Source organism: Olea europaea, chromosome 4 (assembly GCF_002742605.1).
Source record: "Olea europaea var. sylvestris chromosome 4, O_europaea_v1, whole genome shotgun sequence".
NCBI classification, from domain to species: domain Eukaryota; kingdom Viridiplantae; phylum Streptophyta; class Magnoliopsida; order Lamiales; family Oleaceae; genus Olea; species Olea europaea.
The window spans coordinates 4,573,387-4,593,787 of record NC_036240.1 but is presented as its reverse complement, the minus strand read 5'-3'; the positions used below and the strand labels follow the sequence as shown (position 1 = coordinate 4,593,787).

At 32.9% G+C, this 20,401-nt stretch overlaps 1 protein-coding gene across 2 annotated transcripts; it reads right to left on the bottom strand.

Annotated features, from left to right (window-relative positions):
- Positions 1–331: 331 nt before the first annotated feature.
- Positions 332–8,086, bottom strand: LOC111393346 (probable methyltransferase PMT3). Of its 2 annotated transcripts, none has more exons than XM_023018846.1 (8): positions 7,914–8,086; positions 6,495–6,899; positions 6,155–6,319; positions 5,867–6,049; positions 5,106–5,700; positions 1,759–1,871; positions 1,410–1,630; positions 332–974 (listed from the first exon to the last, which is right to left on the bottom strand). In XM_023018846.1, the coding sequence occupies exons 2-8, from the start codon at positions 6,765–6,767 to the stop codon at positions 653–655; spliced, it is 1,872 nt and encodes a 623-aa protein (XP_022874614.1). In that variant the 5' UTR covers positions 6,768–6,899; positions 7,914–8,086; the 3' UTR covers positions 332–652. The 2 variants fall into 2 exon arrangements, with proteins under 2 accessions (XP_022874614.1, XP_022874615.1); XM_023018847.1 differs by lacking the exon at positions 7,914–8,086 and adding an exon at positions 7,850–7,872.
- Between the last annotated feature and the right edge of the window lie 12,315 nt (positions 8,087–20,401).

Below are 20,401 nucleotides of genomic sequence, written 5' to 3'. Positions count from 1 at the left end.
AGCTTCTGTGTGCATTTTTTGTACACATAACAAGCTTCATAATCGAATTGACCAGCGCAGTCCAGTTTAAAGGAAGTGAAAAATATCGAAATCGAAAAACAGTCCAATTCTCAGGTTCAACAGTCTAAAATCAGGCACCATTATGTACAACCATATGGCCTCGATCCACCATATAAATTTTCTCGTACAATATCGAAAAATATTTCCTACATACACACAAACCTTAAACCCAACAACCATGAATGACACAGTCATGCAAAAAAATCATCAATCTAAGGCCTAACGAGAAACTAAAGTTACATATTTATTCTTAATGTATGATAACTTACAATTTCAAAATGATCATACTTCACTGAAGAATTTCGAAATCCGCTACATATAGAATTACGCCACAACATTGCCAAACAGCAAATTTTATAACGTCAAACAAATAAGAATAGCCTATAAATTAGAAGCTGTCTATGGCTTTTCAGCTAAATTGGAATAGCCATAAAAACACAAAAAGAAAAAGAACATTAGAAGGCAGAAAACAATAAAAATCGTGCTATTGTCTACAAAATGATAGAGATTTTGCTAGAACTCCCAGGATATTCTTCTTAAATCCTGAGAATACATAATGTAGAGGCAGGTAGATTGACACGTACTGTATAGTTTACTCCGTATCCCTGAAGCTTTCGCTTGTCAGCCACAACTTCTTTTGGACGACAAATACAACCTCATCTCCTTCTTGGTCGGGTTCTGACGAGGAATCGGCTGTCGCAACCGCTTCCCAGTGTAATGCGGATAAATACTTCTTTATGAACTCGATAACAGATTGTTTGTCCCGGATGATAATGAAACCTGTAGGCCTTAGAATACGATCCATCTCGAGCAGTAGATCCTCACCACTACAACCTTTCTTCTCAATGTCGGAAAACAGAGTCCAAGCATGGAGCAAGTCATAAGTCCTAGGGTATGTAGAGAAGGCTTCACACCTGTAGATGAATTAGATTTTGGTGAATACATCTTCCAGATTCTAAAAAATGTTCAATTACTGTCAGAATTCTAAAGGCCAATAAATGACCCCCGCACGATATGTTGAATAATCCCAAGGTTAAAAATTGGGATGCAAAATATTTTCCAAACTTTCCAAGTCAGGGCATTACTGGATTACTAGCTGATAGTCTTCGAATTCCTAACTAGATTTTGTTTTCCCAATTTAAATTTTTTATTCTCTTGATACACTAATAGAGATTATTGTACAAAAATATATCATATATGCAAGTCAAAATTTTATTTTGTCCATCTTTAAGGCAACTCCTCTTGGAAGCATGGAGAAAAAACAGATATCATAATGTGTAACAAACGTGATGACAAAATCCCCCTTATAAACACAAAATATGATGGTAATCTAGGAATTTTATACATACCAGTTGTGTGTTGTGCCAATCAAGCCTCTATCATAGACAATCTTAAGCATTTTCGGCCCGTCTTCGGGGATTACATTCATCACCCACACATCCTTGTCCTTCAAAGCAGCAGCAAATGACCCTAAATTTGCCTTCATGTCCATTATGTTCCTCAGAGTATCCGAGGAGATCTTCGGACTCAAGAGATTCCAATAACTCTCCACCCTCCGGCGCCAGAGTTCCTTTGCACAAACAAGAAACAAAAAGACAATATTGAATTCACTGTTTATCATAGCTATATATAAAATCAGAAACGCTAGCAGCCCCTATTGAAAGTAAAAATATAGATGCAGGAAAACTTTCCAATTACCGTATCTTTTTCGAACATTTCATTCGAATAGCCAAAATCAGCAAGCCGTGGAGGAGGAGAAGTTAATCGGGCAGGCCATGGCGCAAGCCCACTACCACTAGTTTTGTGATCATCTGATGAGAGAAGAAAAAAATAATTAGAAATGAAGTTACAGGTCTATCTGAATAAATTTTGGTTACAATAGCATTAATGAAACAGAATATTCCCTCCCAGATATCGATCACAAAATTACAGAGCAAATATAAAAGGAAGTTCAAAAATATCAGTCCAAAGACAATGAACTAAAGTTTAGATGAAAAACAAGGCGTGGGAAAAAAAAACACGCATTTAAGCTGTCAAGAACGAAGTAGAAAATGCTGGAATCAGGATATAGATACAATTTCGCTTAATACCAAAGAACATAATCCTTAGCTTCACTTTTGCAATATACCAAAACATTTTAGGGCATCAAATCTAATGAATTGTTTAAATTTTACCCCTTCTGTTTAATTCAACTGAATATTCATCGTCGAAACAAACAAAGTCTTTTCCCCAGTAAAAACTGGGGACAGCTACACGATGCTCTTTTACCACTTTCTTTTATCCAAAGCTTTACCTACGGAAAAGTCCAATAAAATCATATCTTTTACAACTACATCAGATTAAGTTCATTTTAGTTTACTCCCATTCTCTAGACTTTTTGATATGATCCAGGATGAGCTCCAATTTACCAAGAATTCGAAGAATGTCGAGAAGAAGTAAAGTGCAAGAGTCGAGCTTAATTGGATGCCAATTGGAATTAATTCGAGCCTTCAAGACCACATAATTGCATGTTCAAGGGACAGAGTACAAAATGTTGGAGTTGGCTTGCCAAGCAACATGTTACGTGAAGGGATCGAGGGCCGAAGCGACTTGGAGCCAAGTGATACAAGCAACCAAAGAAGAGCCCGAGACTTACACCTATGCGACCGCAATATGCAAAATGGTGTGCGGTCGCACACACAGCAGCAGGTGTCTGGCCAGATGAAATCAAGAATACCATGCGACTGCATCACCTAACACTATGCGGTCACAATGCACTGCCGAGAAGCAGATTTGTTTCCAGCCTCGCGAGAGTCCTAATTTGTTTAAATTACTTATTTTGGCCAGTTTTAGGTTTTCTAGGAATCTTAATTCCGTTTGGCCATATTTTAGGTGATCTTTAAATTATTTATTTCCTTTTTAAATTAGGTTTTAATTAGTTTCCTAGTCTTAGTATAAATAGGCTTTTATCTCTTCATTGTATTTCAGAACTTTTGCCATGAATTAAAGAGAGAATTTTCTCCCGAAACTTTTGCTTCAAACTACTGAACTTATTAAGATTTAATATCTTGTGGCGTTCAAACAAATCATCGGATCAGATTCTTTAGGTTGTGTAATCAAAAGGTCCTTCGCATCGTCGTTGTCGTTGGGTTGTTTGATTCATTAATTCTTTGGGTCAAATCCACAAATCCGGAGAAGATTTCAAAATTGTGTGATTAATTGGTCGTTCATTTCATATACGTTCAGTTGCTTAGTTCATTTTCGCAGGTCAATTCCAAAACCTTGATTATTATTTGGACGTTTTTGGGATTCGTTGTCAATTCCTGGGGGTTCGATAGCAACCTTGCTAACCGGGTTCGCATCACTTTTCTATTGGAATTGTATTGCTATTAGGAACTTCTTAATGTCTATATGACACGCATCCCAAAATCATCTAAGCAGTGATTCTATTAGTATATCCTCAACCTATACCACATTCACCTGTTGACATATATCCTCATTTCTCAATTTATTCATTATAACATGATCACACCTCCATTTTAGCATCTAAAATTCTACTAGGTTAATCTCATAAACATTTTTCCACTTAACAATGCTGAGTACCAGAACAAAGAGATGATATCAAAACCGTTCTTAAAAAATTTGCCATTTTACTTCGTAGATATCTTCTTATAACATAATCTCTACAACATTTTTATTAGTTTTGTCCTGTCTACACTAATCCTCATTCCTATGCATTACATACTTCCAAGCCCGACTTTCATATCAAAAATAGGCTGAAAAGGTATCAGGATACGTTATACCCCCATTTGGTTTAGCTAAAACATAGACTTCTAATAGATTTTGATAAAAGTTGAAGAAATGTGTTGTTGGATGGTTGATAAAAGTTGTGGGTTCCATGAAATTTGGGGTTGAAAATAAGTATTGAGGAAAAATGAGTTTTAGAAAATGGGCCAAACAAGGGCTAAATAATTCATTACATTGTAGATACTTGGGAAAATAAATCACACCAATTTTTGGACCCAGAAAAGGTCCTGTTGGCTAAATTCAATTGATCATATGTCAACTCAACAAGAAACACTTGTTTTCGGTAACGAATTATGGAATGTGGAATTACAAGAAAAACGAGGGAACAAATCTTCAAGTAAAATATTCTCCCTTATGGTTTTGAGAAGTAATTTGTTGCTAGCTCATGGTTTAGAAATTGGTAAATTATGTGGATTCAAAAGTTATGCTCAATGACACCATTGATTGACTAGTGGCATTTTGGCATCACGACATCATCATGTAAGGAGGTAATTTGCCTATTTTTAAAGCCATTCGCAAATATACCCAAGCATAAAGGCATTCTGTGGGCAATTTTCTTTTTCTTTTTCTTTTTCAATAAAAGTACAATAACACCAGCTTAGCTAAAGTTTTCAGGATATGCTCTAACTTGAATCTATATTTTGTTGGAAGAAGTGCATCGACTGCACAGGACAAAAAGGGCTTGGCGTGTACATGAGAGAAGCAAGGAGGTCAACCTCTTTCAAGTATACAAAATGGATTTGGGTAATCATGATAACCATAAATTAGCTGTTAACTTCACTTTGTAGAATTATTGTTAAACGCTTCCTCTGAAAATTCAATATCCATTCCATTTTGGAACATCTCAAAATAATTTCCAACTCCCTTACACCCACTCTTATAACAAGACATTTTCACAAATTCAATTCTACAAATTATCAAGCGAAAACTTGAGCATATGGCTCTATTGATGTCATATATCAGTGTTAAAAATGAAAGATAAGAAAAGTGTCTTTTCAATTTTATTTTTTATTTTTATTTTTTTGGGAAAAAAAAAATATTGCCAAATTGACTAGGACTCCAATTAGATGCAGGGATCACTTCTCTACCCTTCTTAAATTTCAAAATAAGCAATCATAACCTACTTTGAGTCATTACTCTGACAACTGTTCTTGAGATGTGGCAAGATACACCTCCATCATCTTATTTCCAGACAACTGTCCTAGTTAAGAAGAGGAATGAAAGTGATAAAAAAGTAATACATGATATAAGGTACTTACGATCAGAATACGGTGTTATGCAGGCTTCCATTGGGACACCCCACACTGCATCTGGATCATCATCAGATCGACACATAGGTGGGTGAGTACCAGGTTCTCTTTCCAAATAACAGTCATTTGTCAAAGGTTTTTGCCAAATGACAGTTTGGTTCCTTTTTGCAGCAACTCTCCAACACATACGTTCCACAAGTGCACTCATCTCCCTCCATATTCTTAGGTCTTCTTCATCCTGTGCATAAGCTTCAGGGGATGAGTAGGCAAAATAGCCTCCAGGTCTAAGAAGCCTATCCAACTCAAGAAGGAGGAGTCCATCCCTCTGCAGCCAATCAATTCGACAACGGGAACAGTGTGCAAGTTCAAAAGATCTGCTTGGGTAAGGAAGTCTCTTTGTTCCAAGAACGCCAAGATATGCAGGAATTCCTCTTTCTAGCGCAAATTGGATCTGATTTTGGTGCACATCATTTGGAGCTAAAGACATAGCAATGATATCAGATTTTAGAAGGTAAGCACCAAAACTGGCAACACCACAACCAACATCGAGAACTGTGCGTAACCTTCCCTCATTGTTTAAGTTATCTTTTGAGAAGTTCAGCATCTGCAAAACACAGAGCATGACTAGAATCAGAAGCAAACTTCTCAAAAGTTTGAGATATGATGAAAGATACAATGATCATAATGCAACAGCTATACGAACAAAGTTCACTAATCAGGTTGAATTTCCTGGTCAATTTTTTTGATACTACAAGAGTCATAATACTTACATTTGCCATTGAAGCAATGTATTTGCCTGCCCCATAATGAAAATGAGTGCCTCCTCCAGGAAAATTAATCTTATCACCTTTAACAACCATCCAATTCTGGTCAGACTTCTCATGTGCAAGATGTGTATGAGGAATGTTCACTTTCCATACTTCATCTCTACTTTTTGGCCACTTAATTGGGATCTGTAACCCCAAAAAACAAATTAGAGGAACCAGAATGAGTTAAAAGGTTCGCAAATTATCGCACAGTGAAGACTTTGATACAATTTGTGTTGCCTGCTGCTTTACCTTGTATCCTGGAGGAGGAGGAATTAAGCAATTGTACCGTCTCTCAGGTAAGGGGCAGTGTCTTTCATAGTGCTCCATCAAAGATAGATCCAACTTCAATCTCATCTGATATATAAGATGTCTGTCCAGACAGGGGATTAGCTCCGAATGACGATCATCACAAACCTTGAATCAAACAGAAGCAATGAATAAAGCTGTTCAGTTAAATAAAAAAAGGGAAAAAACAAGCAATAGGGAGGTAAGGTTTCCTTTTTTCCTTCTTTAAGAGAGTGCATGAGTGCATGTGGGGTTGGGGAGAAGTTGATTTGTGTACTACATGGTTAGCAACAGAAAGACTTACAGGGAAACTCTTTGTGACAATACTATCCTCCCCATCATCAAGTCCAAACTTGAATAAAGACTCATCCTGCTTGCCTCCGAGATCAGAATCTTCATCACCACTCAAATAAGAGGACCCAAGTTTTCTCAAAGATCGGCTTCCATACTCTAGAGCAGACTCACCAGCATTCTTAGAGCCGAAATAGACATACAGAAAAACAACAAACACAGCCCCAACACAAACAGAAGTTAACAAGCGCTTGTTTTTTGCTCCATCTGATCTACCCCTCATCATATATATAGCTTAATACCTCTAAAAGAACCGTCAGCTTCTCCTTTCAACTCAAAGTTCAGATATTATGACCACCAAATAATTTTATAACTGAGCTTCCAAAACTTTGTTGATTGAGGTGGAATTTGAGTAGATCTGAAGTAGATCCAAAAAAAATAAGCGTTAGGCATGCAAAAAACCAATGTAAATAAGTCAACAGCCCTATTCTTAAAAGTTGACCTTAACATATCCATTAGATGATTCCAGTGTGAATTTTATTTCTTTGTTTAATCAATGGTGGTGGAACTACAAGTAGATATGTGTAAGGTTTGCAGTAAATTTTACAGTCAAGGATCAGTAAAAGTTATAATTTAAGTGATATGAGAGACTGCAGTGTTAAAAAAAATAAAGTGAATCAAGTTCAAACAGCATTCACAAGTAGAGTAGTTAAGATTCACAGATCACAAAGCAGGCATTTGTGTTAAAATGCAAAAATTTTGTCATGAAAAAGTGACTTCAAATGCAATTGATAAACAGCAGCAATCATACAGTGCAATAATTTTAAGATTAAAAACCAGATCCTCTATTAACTAGATCCGCACTTAGCTCTGGAACATAATTGCTGCTGGATGAAAAATGTTGCACTAAACTTTAGATTCAACAGCAAAACTGTTATCTGTAATTTCTGCGGGAACAGAAGTGGAAGATGATGTCCATAAAAGTGGGTACTAATATGATGTTAATTATAGTATGCCGGCCCTCCACATCAATCAGCCAAGATCAAGCTTTACTATTTCCCCTCAAAAAAGAAATCCAGAAACATAATACTACTATGCACCTGCTTTTTTTAATATTATTTTACATCCCCATTTTTAGCAACAAAAATAGAATCTACACCAAGAATACGAATTAAGATTGAATCTTTTAGATTGAATGAGTTGAATGACAGCAATCAAGGCAGATCTAATTCCATATCCATTAACGCTTTATAACTAAGCGCTAACCGTTAATAATAACTTAACTAAAACCACAAAGCTTATCAATCTTGCCATATAAACAAAATCTAAAGGAAATAAATTTACGGCAAATAACCAAATGATAAATACCAAATTAAGAAAAAAGGGGCAGTAATTGAAATCGGATCGGAGTGAAATTGAATGCAGTAATGACCTGGGCAGATCTGAATTGAATTATTTGGATCAATTGATGCGTAAGAAATTGCAAATATGATGCGAAATTCAGTGAAAGTGATACTGGCCCAAGATTTTTGCGTAGTGGGGGAGCAAGAGAGAGAGAGATGTGGTGCAACTTTTCGCTACGAATAGAAATGGGAAACACTCAGATAGATAGATATAAAGTGAAACTCAATAACTGTCACAATTTAGACTGCGAACTATTCAGTGTCTAGTTATCAAAGCTAAGAAACTTCATGCAATTTAGGGCTTTGTTTGGCATAGATTTTTTGATAATAAATTTGTGATAAATAATATCTTTGAAGAATGTATTGTTGCCACATGTAAAATTTTTAATGAAAAATTTTTAATTGAAAATAAATTTTAAAAAATCTGTACCAAATAAGGCTTAGAATCTATTTGGGAGTGATTTTGAGAATTGATTTTTTGATCGTTATGAGAAAAATAGAGTCCACCTGTGAGAGAAAAAATCAAATATGACGACTGAAATAGTAAAATAACAGTCAAAAAATCACTCCCAAACAGGCTCTTAATTATACTTTTTGTAATCAAAAGTTGTTAAAAGGATTTTTTTTTTTTTGGCTCTTAATTATTCTTTTTGTAATCATAAGTTGTTAAAAGGATTTTTTTATTTTTTTTTGGGAAAAATGAGTTTTGAAGAATGTGTGGTTAAAAAATAGAAATAATTTTTTAGTTTACATACAAAATATTTTATTATATGAATGTGTTATTGAAAATGAATTTGAGAAAAAAATCGATTCAATAGAAAACAAACGGGGCTAAATATAATTGTAAAACTCAAAATTCATGACTTCGTCCATTAAAAAGCATGCTTGATGTATCTTGTAGCCATAAAAAAGGGTATATGACGCATTTTCATGTTCAATCCCTTATTGCTAAGATCATTATTAATTAATTATTGTACTGAATAACCGTGCACTTATTGTAATAGTCCCAACCACTATCCACATGTACTCGACAACATCAGATATTGAAACCTAAAAGGTTGAACCCCAACTTTAAGGACCCCCACCGACCCTATCCTGGGCCATCATGGAGGAGGTAAATCGCAGAATGTGCCTCCCAGAAGTCAGGGTGGAGAGCACATGGATAGGCCAAAACTGTTAACCCATATTGTAACTCCCGCTTACAACAAAACAAATTCCACCTTGCGGGGAATCGAACTCTGCACACTGCCGCGCTGAGCCCTATCCGCCCTCCCCTTTGCCATTGGGAGATATGCCCTGGGGCCATCAGATATTGAAACCTAGTTGACACTTCCAATTGATTCATCGATCACACTTTCAGTAAATTTCCTCGTACCATTCCTAAGCAATAAGTTAATTTTGTTTATGTGAATCTTGATTCAATAAGCCCCTATTTAATTTAATCCTAATTCTAATTTGCAAGGAAGTCTCGTACTTTTAACTAAATTGTCTTATTATCTTTTCTCGTTATTTAAATTTATAGACATAGCAAACGACTAATTCAAAACAAATAAATGTAATGACCAGTGCAACCTCTTTAACTACAAGCTACTCTACGAATAATCACAATATTTTCCGATTTTTAGCAAATTTATTGTTTTTTGGGTGAACAAAATATTATAATCACTATTTATCGACGGCTAGATTATTCTTAAAGTGAGTGTATTCTGATCAATAGCTTGCTGAGGATATTATTAAAATCGAGTAAAATAAGATTTTTATATGATGAATTTATGACAAAAATATTTTTGAAATTGAAAAAAAATAATAATAAATAAATAAATAACAACGAAAAATAACGCGGTTTGAAGCCAAAAGAGAAATTAAAGTGTCGGCGATCTTGCATTGAGCTGGACTGACGTGGACTTCGGAAATGGACCCGAATGGACCTAAATATTTTGGGCCATCTTAGGCCCAATTTATTTCGATAGCCTTCTTTATTTATAGGCCGGTCCCTTTCAAAGAATGAACCCAGTATTAGTGGGGAAAGTATCATGATCTACATATTAAATTAAAATATTTTTTATTTTTCGCTCCACAGTTTAATTGTACTTAAGATTCTTAATTTTTCTCAATATAGCACGTATATCCTAACGATTTTCAAGTCATTCTTATCGTAAAACTTTTCATTAGTTGACGTATTTTGTATTTAATAATAATTTTATGTCTAAAACTCCATTGAAATGGCATAAAACAACTTATTTTCTATCATATTTTTAAAAAATAAATAAATAAAAAGTGCTAATTTTCAAAATATGAAAACAAAATATTTTGATATAAACCATCATCAAGGACGAGATATATTAATTAATAGAAGGTTGAATATAAGAATGCGACAAAAAAATATTAGGGAAATGATTGCTATAATGAACAAAGATTGTGGAGTTTGACTATAATTAAAAAAATAATAATAATAATTGTGGACCACCATTCTTTTATACCTCAAAATACCCTTAAAATTTTCTTTTTGAGATAAAGTGTTATTATTATTATTTTATTTTATTTTTTATAAAACTTGTTACATGTGTCACAAAGAGTGACAATCATTGTACATGCTACTATCGTCGCAACCACCACCATCACTTACATTGTGTGTTGTGCTGTTGTTACCATCGGCCAATTGTAATACACTAAGGAGGTCGTTGTTAGATTGTTTGGTAGTAAGATGTACATATACGTTATATTTCTCTGTGTAGTAACACACTAAGGGTAGGCATTCATAAATGTAATGACCAGAGAAACCTCTTTGACTACATCGAGAAGTTCTTTAATGGCATTAGGATTGCAAATTGACATTGAGAGCATCGTATACATAGGTCATACCTGATTCATATATGTTATATTTCTCAATGTAATATTTTTGAGTCTCGGTGGGCAACTACAAATACAATTATGATCTCTTGAGTCTTAGTAAATTGAGACGGACCTACATGTACTAGAAGGTGTACATATTGTTGGACATGTTAATATTTGATTTCATACTATAGATCGTAAAGGGATTCAGGCTCACAGAGAAAAAAGATAAATAATGTGAGATATCGATGAAATGCAAGATTTTTTGTGAGAAAGTGGTTGTAAGGAAAATCAATTTACAAGATAAAATATATGTTCATAGAGGTTGTTATTTGTTGAGCTTTCTTTATAGCTTTGCATTGTAAGTATAACAATATATGTATGGGAAAGTTGATGACAACTTCCAAATGACGGGAAGATTGAATACTAAGTATGAAACCATGGTTCAGTGGGTTTATCACAGAGGAATCTTGAAAAACTTATTTTATGGAAATATTGAACTTTTGAAAATGGTTTATTATTGTTTATAATGTTAAGTCCCAAATATCATTGGCTCTATATTTTATCTATCATTGCAACAAATCAGTTATAGTTAAATTAAATATTAACTAAATAACATTAAAAATATTTATTATTTTAAATATATCTATTGTTAAAGTAAGATAAGAATTAAGAATTTCAAAGTTAAATACCTATTGTACAATATATTATAAACCCGTTTGTTTCCCATTTTCATAGTAAAAATGCATTTTGAAATAATTGATTGATAAAGAATATATAGTTAAGAAATAAGGAAAAGTTTCAGTTTTACGTGTAATATTATTTTATTGAATAATATGTGGTTAAAAAGAAAATAGAGAAAAATATTTTTTGAAAAAAATGGGTACCAAACAAGAATATGAAACAATTTGAAAACTATTTTCACAATGACATCACAAGTATATGATATATGCCTGTTTGGAATTGATTTAAATCAGATTTTAATTTAAGTCAAAATCAAACAATCAATTTTAATCACATATTTCATAGGTCCTACAACTTTTCAACAACACATTTTAAAAACTTATATAAAAATTTACTAAAAATCTAATCTTAATCCCTACCAGATAGGGACATAATATTATTTTATTGTTTGAAAAATCTGGTGGTTGAAGAGGAGAAAATAAAACAAATTTTGGAGTGTTACAAAATGGTAACATAGCTTCGTTTGGATCGTTACGTAAACTACCCAATGTGCACATTTCAAACAATAATTTCAAGTAAACTAATAAGTTATCGTTTTGTTTATGTGTTTCAATTGTTTGATAATTATTTTGATGTTCGAATTTGTTGTAAACTACAATGACAATTAAAAAAAATATATATATATATATATAGGATCTATACGATTTCTTTAGATGATGTTCTTGAGAGGTCCAAGTGCTTCCTCGAGATGATGTTATCAAGAATCATTTATAAGAAATATCTTCTTAAAGGAAGAAGACCTAAAAAAGTACATGGAACGGGATGGAAAGACCCCTAATACTCTTTATTTACCCATACTTCCTTCTCAAGTGCCAAAATGCTTGAAACTAAACATGTGTATCCATGAGAGTTTTGTTAAGAACGAATGAGTAATTCTAAGACAACCTCTTACTTCTCGACTTGAAACGCCTTTTAATATTGATTATGGGTAGTGATATTCCGTTCAAAACGCGTCAGATCGAGCTACTAGAAGATCACATTTGATCCCTAATGAAGGTACTTAAAGAGTCAAATCTTTAACGTTTGATAAAGTACATAAAAAGTTAAACCTTTGACTTTCGATAGCTCTTCAAGGGATTACATATCCCCCCTACTCTCTAAAAATTTTACTATTCTTTTCTGATAATTTTGTTATGCCTCGTGTTTCAAAATATGACTATATTAAGAATGCACATGATAAATCGGCGGAATTAATATGTTCTTTATCCGTCCATACTTTTATAAAAAAAAATGCATTTATTGCCTCCTAAGCATAAGTTGCTTTCTTTGTGATAAGGGAATTTGAATCATGCTCTTGTGTACCTATATCAATGGTGCCATGCCCTTTTTATAACTTCTTTCTTTAGCATTTTGGTTCAAGAAAACTGACGTGAGATTTGTATATTACTTTTTCAAAAACTTCCTTACAACAACTGATAGTGTATTACACTGTTACTGTATTTGTTTAACAACGTAGGATGTACATTTTCTTTCTTTATTGAATTTGATTAGTTTTTTAATTCTAATTTTCCTTTTCTCATATATTTATTTTAAGGGATAATTGCAGCAAAAGCTCCAAACCTTTGAAATATTAGTAAACTTTTCCCAAATCTTTCGTTTGTTGCAGGAGTCATCTCTAACATTTTCCAACCGTTGCATGTGCATCTCTTTGGAAGGTTTCCATCCAAAATGCCATAAGTTGACTACCAAAATTATATTTGACAACATTTTAATCAAGTTTCAGAGGACGAATGGTAACTTTCTATTTATCACATTAACCAATTAAAAAACTTAAATAAAAAATTAAAAAATAAATAAAAGAAAAATATAGTCTTTCTTCTTTAGCCACCCCACTCCAAATCACCCCAAAATATAAAATCACACAGTCATCTTCAACCGTTGGCCCCGACGACAGTGCCATCTCCATGGATATGTAGATGGTAAGGTTGGACATGGTTCGATTCGGTTTGATTCTAACGAAAATTGAACCGAACCCAAAATTATCTGATATTTAGTAAGTAGAATCATCGGATTCAAATTTAATTATGAAACCGCTCGGATTCGGTTCCATTTGATTCCCAGGTTCCATATTATAATTAAATTTTTAATATTTATAAAGTTATATTAATTCAACTAATGATATGTTCAATCCTAGCACTTACAAAATAACGTAATTCAATCTTATGCGTTTTCTGCGTCTCTATTTGCTGAGTTTTTTTATAGATTTGATTGTTAAAATCATAGGACGAGCAAAATAATAAAGAGATACATTGTCGAGTTTCAATTCGATTTCTCTAGAACGGTAAAACAGCACTACAATAGAGTAACATAGTTGAATAAAATTTAGATCAATTTGATTAAGTTTGCTTTGAACTGAAAATTAAAAATAGGAAAAATCATATTTTTGAGTTTGAAGTAAATTAACTGGTTAGCAAATTCATTTTAAAAAAAAATAAAATGATTTGGCTTATTCAAAATAAATTAATTAAAAAATTAGGGAGATTCGATTTTTATTCGATTATTCAGTTCTTGATCTAGAATCGAGAGTCGAACCGAACACGTCGATTCTCGATTCAGATACCCATTCGAGTATTTATTTTAAGAAGAACAGCTTGATTCACTTTGGTTCGAGAGTTTTATCCAACCCTATTAGATGGTGAGTAGGTCAATGAATTTTCCAAACAGACTGATTGGAAGAAGATTAAGCAAGAATTAAAAAGTTTCAATTCGTTCAAATTTGTCCAGATTTAAAAAAAAAAAGAAAAAAAAGAGCCAACTCCAAGATCCCCAAAAGGAAAATGGCTTCTTCTAGTAAAGGGATGAGGCCAGATGGTCAAGAGAAGGAAAGCCTCCTCTATGTAGATGGTGGTAAAGTGGGAAGCCGAGGAGGTGATGAATGGAGGAGCCACAGTGAGGAAACAAGAAGTCTTCACCAGAATGTTTGTGCTGAAGAGGGAATCCTCCAACAAGAAGTTGGTAGTGGACTATTTGGGATGCGTAAGGCAGTGCAACAAGGATGAATGGAGGGCTAGCTTGAGGTGTCACCACTGACATTGGGATGTGCAATTACATGGAAGATGAGGTAGGGTTATTCCGAATTTGATATCGACTTCCTGTGCAAAATCAATAGACAGTCTCTTGCCAGGAAGTTATGCTCTCAAGTTCACTACTTTGGTGTTTTTGATGGTAATGGTGGTTCTTCCAATTAGCTGGAACCAAGGTAGCAAGCGGTGGAGGCGAGTTCATTTTTCTAGTTTTGGGTCGAGGGGTTGGGTGGATGCGGGAGAACATTAAGTTACATTTTTCCTTTTTTTTTTTTTTTTAATTTAAGTTTTTTATTGTTTAATGTGATAAGTGGTCAACTAACTGCATTTTGGATGGAAAACCATACAAAATGACCTTATACGCAACGATTGAAAATGTTAGAAGTGACGACTGCAACAAATGAAAGATTTGAAAAAAGTCGTTAGTGTTTCAAAAGTTTGGGACTTTTGCTGTAATTATCCCTTATTTTGATAACATACTAAAATGCTATAAAAATATTTAATGGCCTCAATTATTAATACTTCTCTGCATATTTATTATTTCATTTCCTATTGATATTAGAAGTGAACCTAACATAAATTAATTATATTCAAGTTTATTAAGTGATTTTTGTCTCTAAGTAAGTCATTTTGAGAGAGGGGGGAGGGGGGAATATTTTTGTCAAAAATTTTAATATATTTTATATATAAATTATTTTATTAATTATTTATTATTAGCTATTCACTCTTTCGACCCTTAAATCTTTAACATTTCTCATTTCTCTATCTGGTTCGATTTTCAAAACATTAATTTTGTATTTTAAGAGCCTCCTTCGACTTGAATGATTTATGTCTATTGAACCCCTAAAAGCTTCTCTTTAATTGTTGGATGAAAATAAGTGGCTTCAAATGAGGAAGTAAATCTGTCTGCTCAGAAAAGACCTGTATGATCGCACCAGCTTATTGGTTGTGATCATACAGTTAGCCAATTTGCTTTTGGTTTACGCATTTTAAGCCGTTGGGATCACTGGGGGCTTACGCTTTGTGATCGCAAGGCATAAGTTCACCTCGCTATTCATTTTGGTCCCCGATTTCCTCTGTTTGTTCGGCTCTAATCCTTTATATGTATAATTTTGTTCATTCATCTTTCAATCTTTACAATCTAGTCTTTCACAATCATCTGTAATTGATCCGATGTAACTTCGATATGGGAGAGTTCAAACCTCAGTTTTAAACGGAGATGAAACTTCAGTTTGCCATTTTCAATTGTGGAATCTGTATGATTTTATTTATTTATTTTTCCAGATGGATTTGAATTGTAAACACAGAGGATTTTCCAAAAGGTTTATAAAAATGAAACCTAAAAAAAAAAAATAATAATAAATAAATAAATTGAGCTTATAAATCTAATGACTTTCACGTTATACTGCCCATTTATTCGAGGAAATTGATATAAAATAGCATTGATTCCGGTAAAATTTAGATTATAAATTATTTTGAGGACTTTCTACTTTTATCACTTAATTTCCATATTTTCAACATATTTTGGAATTTTTTTTTCTCGTGTCAGCCTCTATCATGTTTTTGCTTGACCATTCGATCAATCCATATTATCTTAATTTTTGTTTAGGCATATTACGATAACATGTACAATTTTAAAAATAAAAATATATCACGTTAAAGAAATATAAAGACGGATAGATTTCATAAAATATGTGGTGAAAGTGATTCCATGAAATGTGTTATAATTTAAGTACGACCAACTTTTTTAAGAAATAAAAAATTTACCAAACAAGCACTAAATTCAATGATTTTGCTTGGGCTGGACTAAACTCTCAAATCAAACCGATCGAATTGGACTCGACCAAATTTGAATCGAACTGAACAATTCTTTTTAAATTAAATACTTAAATATGTATATGAATCGAGAACTGACGGATTTGGTTTGGTTCTCGATTCTAGATAAAAAATCGAAGAATCAAATCTACGTAATTTTATTTTTAATAAGCCAAAATATTTTTTTTAAAAATAAATTTGTTAACTAATTATTTTAGCTCAAATCCAAAAACATGATTTTCTTATTTCTAAATTTTAGTCCAAGCCCAACTTAATCAAATTAACTTAAATTTTTACCTAAATATATTATTCTACTGTAATGTCGTTTCTATCATTATGGATAAATAGAATATAAGTTGGAGTTTACTATCTTCCCATTTCTATGATTTTAATAATCAAATCTATGAATAACTCAGAAAAGAGATGCAAAAAATACATAAAATCGGACTACGTTATTTTGTAAGAGTTAAGATTAAACATGTTATTAGTTAAATTAATTTAATTTTGTAAATATTAAATATTTTAATTATAGTACGAAATCCGAGAACTAAATGAAACCGAATCAAATCGAATGAAATCGAACTCGAACGGTTCCATAATTAAATTTGAATCCGACATAATCGAACCAGACCATGTCCAACACTAGATGTTGCTAATAAATATGATCTCAACTAATGTATGAATGAACAATTCATCGTTTTCCCTTACTAGTCAAGTGGTAAAATAGGTTGCTATTTCAAGAAAACATATTTTAGGGAAGTGGTTCAAATAGCTCAGCTGGTTAGAGTTGGGGCGGCAATTGGACTCGTCGGTTAGGGCTGCCCATGACTCGACCCGAAAAAGGCTCGATCGAGGCCCATTTAGGCACAACAACCTGCTACCTTTATTTTATTTAAAAAAAAAAGACAAAAAAATCGAGCCTGTCTGATTCAGCTCGATTCGGTAAGGCTCAAGCTGAAAGAAAAGCTCGACCCGGGCTCATAAAAAAGCTACTCGAGCCTCATTTTTTGACTAGTGAGCCGACTCGCTGATACCACTAGGTTAGAGTATGGATAAATGTTTACATTTCTTTCCAAAAGAACATGCATGATTCTAAATAAATGGCGGCCAATGATGAATTTATGAAAAGCCTCATAACAATTAAATTTTTAGTAACCATATCTCATAAAATTAATATTTTTGTTCGCTTTCTTTTAATCCGTTATATGCTCCATCACCTCAAATGTTCAGACCTTGATTCATGAAAAAAAATGAAAATGCAATTGGTTCTAATTTATTGTCTCAATAATAAATTCAGTTTGACCACATTCTTTAAGAACTTTTTTTTTCTCGAATTCATTTTCAACCAAACATTCTTTTTATAGAATAATTTTCACGTAAACCAAAAATCTTTTTTCCCATTTTAATCACACATTTTAAAAAAGTCATTATATAAAAATCTATTAACCCAAAAATGAGTCAAACTGGGGTTAAGTTAGTTCTTAATGACAAAAAAATAAAATAAAAATCCTTAAAATTATCATTAAATGCTCAATTATCTCGTAAAATTTTAGATAAAAGCATAGACGGATCCACATGGGGTCAATTGACCCCAAATTTTTTTATTTTAATCTGTAAATTATTCAAACTCGTTGCCAAACTTTTTTTTGTAATATATAAAATAACCACAACTTTGTCCATTGGCAAGCCCAATTGCTTATTACCAGAACTTTTCTTTTCATCATTTCATATGCATTTGAAGTCTTGAATAACCATTGCCCTAAAGCCCCACGAAGAGATGAAAATGAAGAACCGATCGACACAAAGAGTTAGAGAACGCCAAATCGCAATTCATATTTTGGGATTTTCTTTTCTTGTGCTAATTTTGTAATTTTCTTCCATCTACGTAACAAATCTACCATCTACTTGTTTAGCATTTATTTTTCTTCCAAGTTCCATCTAGGTTAGCAAACTTGTATTAATTGGATTTGGATATGGCTTCAGTTTTTCTTGTTAATTTAGGCATTTTTCCTTTAATTACTTGCTTTTCATTTTTAAATTTGAGGTATGCAAGTGCATTTCTACTTGTTGAAACTTGAAAAATATATTATATATATGTTAATATATATCCTTGTCCGATTGTTCCTTAATCTCTAGTTTCTAGACTCTAATTTGTGCCTCAGTTATCATGATATTAAAAATGTATTTAGAAGTTCTATGGTTGTAAACTCATTTTTCCCTTAAATTTTCCCTCTTGTTTCAAAGTTCTAATGAAAACGATGTATTTGACAATATTAGTAATAATATAATTATACGATGTTTTTAGAGTATGAAAAACTGTAGGCTGCAATTATAGTAGTGTATTGACTTATTTTCATTAATAATATGTTACTTTAAAAAATTGTATTTTAATTTTGATCGTAAAATATCAACTCCGACCTTGGATAAAAGCATAATCCTAAATCCTAGTTTGATAGAAGTAAAAAAAACTCGCCCCCAGGGCACATCTCTAAGTGGTAAAAGGGGAGGGTGGAGAAATCTTGTTTTACTTGAGGCTGCTGCGTCAAGGGTTCGAATCCTGAAATATGGATTTGGCTCTTGGGTAAGTGCAAGTGTACAAGCAGCCTTCCACCCTATACCCTTAGAGGCATAATCTGCGATTTAGCTCCCTCACGATGCTCCAGGGCAGGAATGGTAGACGACTCTTAATGTTATGGTTTAACTTTTTAAAAAAAACTTAAACCTGAGAACATTATGCTGAAACTTTTGGAACAGTAAAAAGAAAAGGCGTGAGACGAGACAAGACAAGCCAGTGCGTGTATGGTTCAATCAACACTAATGATAAGATTAAATGGTTGTGATCACGCCGCGTAATAGAATCGACACTGACAGAGATACTCACGTGGGCTTTTGGGCCCACTGACAACTTTATGTCAAATCAGTGACCAAATGAGCTCGACATGTGGCCCATTTCAGAGGGATTCTCGTACCAATTTTGTTACAGGCACACAAAATAATTTTGGATCTTCTATTTTTATATTTATTTTTGGTATGTTAAAAGGTTAAAAGTTTTTGAAAATGACAGTTTCATTAGGCTGTGCAGCTAATCTTGGGAGTTGTTTTATGAATTTCCTTTTTATTTGACATTTTTTATTGAAAGATTCTTGGGTTAGCCAAGGTCAAGAAAGAAAATGGTCTTCGAATTCATCCTACTCTTATTTTTCATTTATATATATTCTCACGAAAAAAAAGAAAAAAATGTTTATAGCGAAGTATTGGACCCCTTGCTCCACCTTCCAAAAATCCCTTGTCGGGAGGGACACGAGATGGTCCCTCGATCATGTCCTGTTGTCATTTGTAGGTAAACTCACAAGTTATCGAGCTCATTAGGCTAGGCTAGCTAGTGTGAAAACCAGGAGGCTTTTGAGACCAATCCATATGTTTACTAAGAAATGATGAAATAATTTTGACAATTTAACTAATTAAAAAAGTTAAAATGAATTTAATATATCGTTTAATCCTATTAGATATCATATACCAAACATGAACTAAACATTTAACCCCTGTTTGGTAACAATTTTTCAATCTAAAAAAATTAATTTTTTAACTGTTATTTCACTATTCTAACCGTTATTGTCGACTTCTTCAGTCACAGGTAGGATATGCTTTTCTTTCTAAAGGTCAAAAAATCAATTTTCATAATCACTATCGAACGGATCCTTAATAAATAATTAATCACATTCTAAAATTACAAATTACAATAAAAAAATGTTCATAAAATTATTGTTTTAACTTGCAACTATTTAGCAAAGACTTTAATTTTTTCTATACTAGTGTATTTATATTATAATATTCTCGAAGAGTTTGAAGATAGTTAGTTCTTTTAGCACTTTATGGGAATTTATTTATTATTATTTTTTTATTTTATTTTTAAATCTTATAAATAAAACATTGCCACCTTTAATTTATATTCACTTGCCATTTGTCTACAGTTCTCCACTTTTTGGTTATTTCATTTTAGGATTATTCTTCTTGGACAGTCAAACAACCGACCAATAGGTACACCACATCACTCCCTGTTCGAACATGACCCTGTCCATATGGCAAAACCCTTCATTTTATGA

What these genes read in the sequence shown, in the direction of transcription:
- LOC111393346 (XM_023018846.1), bottom strand. Translation starts at nt 6,767, where the DNA reads ATGATGAGGGGTAGATCAGATGGAGCAAAAAACAAGCGCTTGTTAACT. An exon ending in TTGTCACAAAGAGTTTCCCT is followed by an intron (nt 6,320 to 6,494) that starts GTAAGTCTTTCT and finishes GTTTGATTCAAG; the next exon opens with GTTTGTGATGATCGTCATTC. An exon ending in ATTGGCACAACACACAACTG is followed by an intron (nt 975 to 1,409) that starts GTATGTATAAAA and finishes ATTCATCTACAG; the next exon opens with GTGTGAAGCCTTCTCTACAT.